The 6,561-nt window shown below is 54.8% G+C and overlaps 1 protein-coding gene across 3 annotated transcripts; it reads right to left on the bottom strand.

The window, feature by feature from the left end:
- Positions 1-215: 215 nt before the first annotated feature.
- LOC149913137 (sushi domain-containing protein 1-like) lies at positions 216-5,929 on the bottom strand. 3 transcript variants are annotated; one of them, XM_090130615.1, is made up of 10 exons: positions 5,744-5,929; positions 4,836-5,078; positions 3,993-4,283; positions 3,501-3,598; positions 2,659-2,845; positions 2,474-2,576; positions 1,779-2,025; positions 1,585-1,624; positions 911-1,016; positions 216-825 (listed from the first exon to the last, which is right to left on the bottom strand). In XM_090130615.1, the coding sequence occupies exons 1-10, from the start codon at positions 5,853-5,855 to the stop codon at positions 783-785; spliced, it is 1,470 nt and encodes a 489-aa protein (XP_089986741.1). In that variant the 5' UTR covers positions 5,856-5,929; the 3' UTR covers positions 216-782. The 3 variants fall into 3 exon arrangements, 2 of the variants coding, with proteins under 2 accessions (XP_089986741.1, XP_089986740.1); XM_090130614.1 differs by having other exon boundaries at positions 1,585-2,025; XR_016461435.1 differs by having other exon boundaries at positions 787-825; positions 911-1,624.
- Between the last annotated feature and the right edge of the window lie 632 nt (positions 5,930-6,561).

Below are 6,561 nucleotides of genomic sequence, written 5' to 3'. Positions count from 1 at the left end.
ATCTGACATGGGGGCTACAAAGAAACACAGGCCCCTCAGCTCTACCCACTGTGTTTGCACAGGACAGTTTCACCCTAGATGTGTGCTGGCATCATCTCAACAAGACACAGATCTATCAGCACCCCACAGGGAGCACAGCTCCCTGTGGGCAATGAGGGGACCAGGCAGGAGCTGTAGCATGGCAGGCAGTCACCTCCAAACTTCATTTATTGGTTTTCAGGACAGGGCAGACAGGTTGGCAAGGGCAATGCAGTCACATCAAGCTCAAGCAGAGCACTGGGTTTGAGTGGATTTCAGCACAGGGGGAAGATTGAGTGAGGAACCCAGGACATGGCAGAAGCACAAACCATCCTTCAGCCTGAGCCCCTCTGAGGCAAAGACTGAGAATTCCTCTGTACAATTCTCACATTCAAGAAAGAAAAAGCAAAGTCTGAAAAAAAGAACTGTAGAAAATCTCATTGAAAATATCCAGAACTTACAAGGGTAAATAAAAGCTGGGAATAAAAAGTTTATGACCCTTCTTGGCTTCCTGCTTTCCACCTGCTCTGCTGAAATAGATGGGACACTTAGTCTGGTGACAGTCACAGGAGAGCCAGTGTTGATTCAGGTACAACCACATCTTCTCTGCATCACTGCTGTTACTGTCCCAAGAACTACAGGTGGGAGCTGGGAGGGCAGCTTTCCAGCCCAACTGGGGCACAATTGGACATGTCCAAGAAGAGGATGAGCATATCGTTCACCCAAAGGTCAGGATCTCCTGGCTCCAACTTTTCTCAATCTTTTTAATGACTCTCTTTAGCTTTGATGGATACAGCCTTCCTTCTCCTGCAAAGGCAAAGGGCGGTCCTGAGCGAAGGGCTAGTTGTGAGTGAAGGTTGCTTTGCTGAACCACATTCCCCATCCTACTCACCTGGACTGCACAAACCACACGATGCCTGCAAACAGGAGGATCAGCACCAAGAGCACAACCACTCCAATCACAATCCCTGGCCATGGGTGTAGTGACTGCCCTGAAACTAACACATAGCCAGGGGTGAGTGCCACAGCCTGGGCCACATGTCTGCACAGGCAACGGCCATGGAAGTAGATGTGTGCAAGTGTGTAGAGGTGACTGCAGGATCGGGATACTTGATGGATCAAGGATCATATATGAGAAATGAGATGCTGGGTGTGATGCCCTTCAGCATGGGCATATTTCCATGCCTTTTCCCCAGCACAGAGCTGGGCAAGGTGTTAGTGTTTCTGGGGTTGATTGTGGACTGGGGCAGCGTAAGGACTGGGATGTGAGGAGAGATGATGGGGGGGGGTCCAGCTGCCAGCCATGCACACCTGCCCAAAAGGCCAGAGGTACCAAAGCCTGCGCACCCACAGAGAGCCTCAGGATCCAGAGAACATCCAAGAAGATGGAGGTAGGAACTGGTTATAGCAGGTAAATACTCCCAGGATGTGGGAAACAGAAGTTTCCTCTGCTCCCACAAGAGCTCCTGGACTCCGCAGTTCCTGTCCTTGCAAGGATATGGGATGGGAAAAGGGGGGATACAGAAAGACCCTCGGGCACAGGGGTGGGGCAGAGGAGCCACTTACCCATGGAGAAGCTGTAGCACACACAGGTGAAGGTCTCCGCCTGTGGAAGGGCACAGGACGGAGAGCTCAGAGCAATCCCACGTCACCCACATCACGGCAAGGAGCTGCCACCAGCACCACAAAGGCCCCAGCCGTGGCTGAGGATGCGGCGGTCGCTGCCCTGCCCCGTCCACAAGAGCCCCCGGCACGGGTACCTGCGGTGAGCGCCGGGCGAGGCGCAGGAGGGCGGTGTAATCCCATCCTGGGTGCAGGGGAGCGTTGTGGAAGCCGTGCCCGCGGGTCCCATCACCCAGCATGAAGTCCGTGGGTGCGCTGAGGTTGAGCACGGCGGCCACGTAGGGCTCAGCAGGGTGGCTGTGGTTGGAGGGCTGCAGCTCCCCCGAGCAGGCGTCTTCCAGCACCGTGCTGTTGTGTGTCACTGCCACGAGCAGCTGGTGCTCACTGCAAGGCAGGGCTGTGAGATGGGGATGGGGATGGGGATTAGGGGACATGGGGACACGGGGAAGGGGATGAGACCGACGTGGAGATGAGCTCGGGAACAGGGACAGGAAAGAGGACAGTAATGAGGACAGACAGGTAAGAGGATGAGGATGGGGATGGGGAAGGGGATGGGAACACGAACAGGGATGGAGATTGGGATGGAGGAAGGGAGGGACGGGGGTGTGGAATGGGGGTGTGGATGAGAGTAGGAATGTGGATGGGCGATAAGGATGGGGATGGGAGTGAGGTTGGAGACGGAGATAGGGCAGTGAGATGGGGATGAGGATGGAGCAAGTGAGGATGTGGAGGTGGTAATAGAGATGGGAATGGGGAGAGGTGGACAGAGGCAGCTTAAGGGGGGCGGCACTGCTCAGGGCTGCAAGAGCAGAGCAGCTGGGGCTGTGCTCACCTCGCTGCCTCAGGGCGCTGGGAGATGGGGTGCAGGGGAAGCACGGCTGTCCCCTGAGATGGAGAGGTATGGAGCACGAGGCGGGAGCAGCCGTCGGGCATCTCTGCAGAGGAAGATCCCTGTGATGAGCATCAGCAGAGTGGCGCGGAGGGGCAGGAGGAGGAGCTGTGTGCAGAGACCCTCACCTGTGCCGTTGGTGTGAAACCATGATGCAGCTCCGGGACCCACGGCTGTGAGGCCCCGCACGGCCACCACATATGTGGTGCCGGGGCCGTATGTGGGCAGTGGGTGCTCCGTGGTCTGGCTGCTCAGCCTCAGCCGCTCGATCTGCAGGAAGCCGCCGTCCTGCAAGGCCCTGGCCGTGATGTTCAGCTGGGGACAGGACACGGAGCTGGAGGGCAGCGGCCGCAATCCTGCAGGAACCTGCCCACACCACAGCCACACAGCGCTCTGCTCCTCCTGCCCCTGTTCCTATCGCAGCCCTTGGAGGTGCCCAGAGAGCTCAGCAGGAGCCTCGGCCCTGTGTGTGTGTGAGCAAAGCGCCGGTGCTGAGCAGAGGAGGGCAGGAAAGACTTTGGAGCTAACACTCTAGATACCACCAGAGCAGCTGCAGAAAATGGAGTTGCTTAGACTGTGCCTTTGCTCTCCAAGCTGTCTGAGCTGGCCGGGTTTGCAAAGCATCCTCAGCGATTTGTGAATGACGTCACAAATTGTGGTGGCTGCAAGCTGGGTGCAGCACTCTCCTCCCTCAGCCCTGCTTCTAGCACTGCAAACCACAGCCTTTCTCATGGCCAGAGCCAAAAAGAAGAATGCAAAAGGCACAGGAAAGCCTGTAAGGCCACCCCGCCAAATACATCATTGGAGACTGAGGAACACTGAGACGAAATCAGAAATGCTCAAATTCATCACAGCCAGAAATTCAGCTGATGTGGATGGGTGACTGCTGGTCCTCAGGGCTTTCCATGGTCTCCCCTCCTGCCTGCACAGAGCTGTCAGCAGGGAGGGGCTGGGTGGGGGCCCATGGTACCTGGTACCCAATGATCTCCCCTTGGCAGGAGGGCAGCGCCTTCCACCTGAGGGTCCCCGTGCTGGCATCCAGCTGCAGCTGCTCCGGCTTCTGCGGCACTGGAAGCACAGGAAGATGGAGTCACAGGTGGGGCTGGCAGCGAAGGTCTGAGCCCACAGCAGGATGCCCTCAGCTACTGCCCAGGGGCAGGCTGCGCAGCAAACCCAGGCATGGTTTGTGCCACAAAAGGAGCGTGGATTTCACAACAGCAGGAGCAGCAGCGGTGTGGTGAGGAGGCAGGGGGTAGGAAGGAAAGAGCTCTGCTCCAGGACTCTGTACAGTCCCTTCTGCAGAGCCCCACAGGCTGCATGCAGCCCGAATGCCAGGACCATCACAGCAGGGAGAGGATGCTCAGAATGAACTGCCGCGCCACAGGCACCTTTCTCTGCCTCTCTGCTGGTGAACCAGCCCAGGAATGTCCCTTTCCTTCTGTACTATCCCATGGACACCTACCTGTTTCTTTTGTCCTGATCACCCACGAAAACAGGACTGTGCTGGGGGGCACTGAGATGGTGACAGTGTAGTCAGTGAAGGGCTGCAGGGGAGGACAGGTGAATGTTCCCATCTGGCCGTGTAGGAGCTCCACTCCAGTGACCTCCTCAGCCTTACAGGGAGGTGAGGAAGGCCCTGTCAGCCGGCATGTGGCCTGCATGTGCTGGCAGGCATCAGGGAATCTGCAGGTCCAGTTCAGTTTGATGCTGGTGCTGGAAACATCCAGTGTGCCAGGGACAACTTCTAGCACCTCTGTGAAGGAAGTATTGCAATAGGGTCAATGCCTTTCCTTCTTGTCTGCCCTTGCAAGTGTGCTTGAGTTACATAGCTCTACTGCCAGCCCAGCTGAAGGGAAGGGAAGCCAAAGGATGAAACCGCTCATGTAATATATCTGGATGGAGAAGCAGGTGAAGTTTGGATGTAAGTGAATATTGCTGTGTCTGTGCACTTTCACTGCCCAAGGCAGTTTTTCCCTACTCACTCATAACCCAAAGTTGGCAGAGTCAGCCAACATCTCGCCTTTCAATCAGTATCTGCTTTATGACCCATCCTGCTCTTCACAGTCCTCTGTAGAGAGTTTCTGTTTCCTCAGTTTTTCACCATGGTGAGGTAATGAGCTCTGGTTCACAATGCAAAAGTGCCTTTCTGCACCACAGCCCCAGGAAGTTCTTGCGGGGAATAAGGGCCCTATGCTTCTTCTTTCTGAACCCAGGATGTCTCAAGAGGAGCAGTAGCTGCAGAGACTCCAGGATCCTGCAGCTGCACCTCCTGGCTCCCCTTCACACAGCCTGAAGCCTTCCTTACCCACGCACTCCACTCTGGACCGAATGCGGATCCAGGAACCACTGCTGGCTCTTCCCAGCCAAACTTCCCCGTATACAGGTTTCCCATTACTGATGATCTGCACTTCTCTTGAACATCTGACTTGGGTGTAGGAGGGCTGTAAACCCTCAGGGCAGCTCAGCATCACTTCTTCATTTTTCTTATACTCCTGCAGATTTGGTTCCAGATGGAGTCCTGGGTCCCACTGGGGCCTTTGGCACGTTTCTGGCAGAGGTGGAAATGGGTTTAGTTGGGGCATGAAACAACAAGATGGCACAGAGAGCAATAGAATAGTGTCAGCACTCAGAAACGGTCCCTTCAGAGACTCGAGAAAACAAGAAGGTGACAAATCTGTCTGCCATGAGTTGGCCAGGACAGTCATGCCTGCTCAGTCCTCCTCTGCCTGCTGGTTTGGACCTGATCCCAGCTAGGACTGCCCATTACCTTACTGAGCATGGCACTACCAGTCCTATAGGGGTGAGGAGTCTTTAAACTGCTCAGAATAGGGAGCCCCTTGTCCCAAAGGGGCAGAGTTGTCCCAGAAGTTCTGTACCATCTGCTCAACAGCCACGAAGAAGGGACATGTGGCTGAACAACCACATTAATGCAACATTATGAGAACTGCCCACCTCCTGCTCCCAGGGACACTGCCCCGTACATGGAAGTGTGTTACATCCCAGCACTCACTGAGGCTTTCCCAGCACGTGGAGCCTCACACTCTCGATCCCCAAATTTACCCCAGAACATCCCTGGCATGGACATCACCTCCACCCTCTGTGATGCCATGCTGCACCTGGTAAAGAAGCACAGCAAATACAAGAGGAAGAGCAGAAATATGTTCCCTTGTGAGTAGAGTAGTAGAGTAGAATAGAGTAGTGTCAAATTCTTACCTGTTTCTTGGGGTGCTCCTTGGACCAGGGAATCAGGTTCTTCCTGGCCCTGTGCTGCCAGCAGAGGAAAAAGGACCAGGAGAAAGGTCAAAGCCAGAAACTGCAGGGCCATGCCAGGATCCACACCTGGGCACAGATCAGACCTCACTCCTACTTGCTGCCTCTGAGCACTGGCATCTGTGGTTGCAAGAATTGCAACCACAGGAAGGAAACAGCCACATGAACATATTGCTTGTGATGAATAAGCCTTCCTTTTTTGAGAGGGAACCTCCCACTAGTGTCATTGCTGCTGCCTTTTGCTGCTTTGTTTCCCTTGTGCATCCAGGCAATGGCACACAACAGAACAACCCCTGTCACCAGCACGAGATTTGCATCCCAAAATGCTCCTTTCTAACAGAGGGCGTTTAAGAAATGCTGCTCCCATCTCTAAGACTTCAGCCACAGGCTTCCCAAAGACACTGCCTGCAAACATGGCTCCTGGAGAGACACTCAGGACTTCTGGTTCCTCAAGTGCATGGTAAAACTAGGGAGAGTCTGCAGAAAGGCCCCACAAAACAGTAGCTGGCTCCTTCAACAAGTAAACACCAGTCAAACAACTAGGGGGAAATACCACCTAACTATGAGGTCACTTCCCAGACTTGACAACTCAGATGTCCTCAGACTGAAGCCCAGAACTACGCACAGTGCCTAAGAGGAGGCTGCACCAACTCTAAAAATAACAGTAGTGTTGCTTCTTTGGACCTGCTGAATGTGCTGTGTTCAATGCACTCGATAATGTGGCTTGTCCCCCTGGCTGCTTGGGCACACTGCTGCCTCAT

The sequence above is a fragment of the Phasianus colchicus genome, chromosome Z (assembly GCF_987193195.1).
Source record: "Phasianus colchicus chromosome Z, bPhaCol1.hap1.1, whole genome shotgun sequence".
In the NCBI taxonomy this organism is placed as follows: Eukaryota; Metazoa; Chordata; class Aves; order Galliformes; family Phasianidae; genus Phasianus; species Phasianus colchicus.
This window is presented reverse-complemented; position numbering and strand designations above follow the sequence as displayed.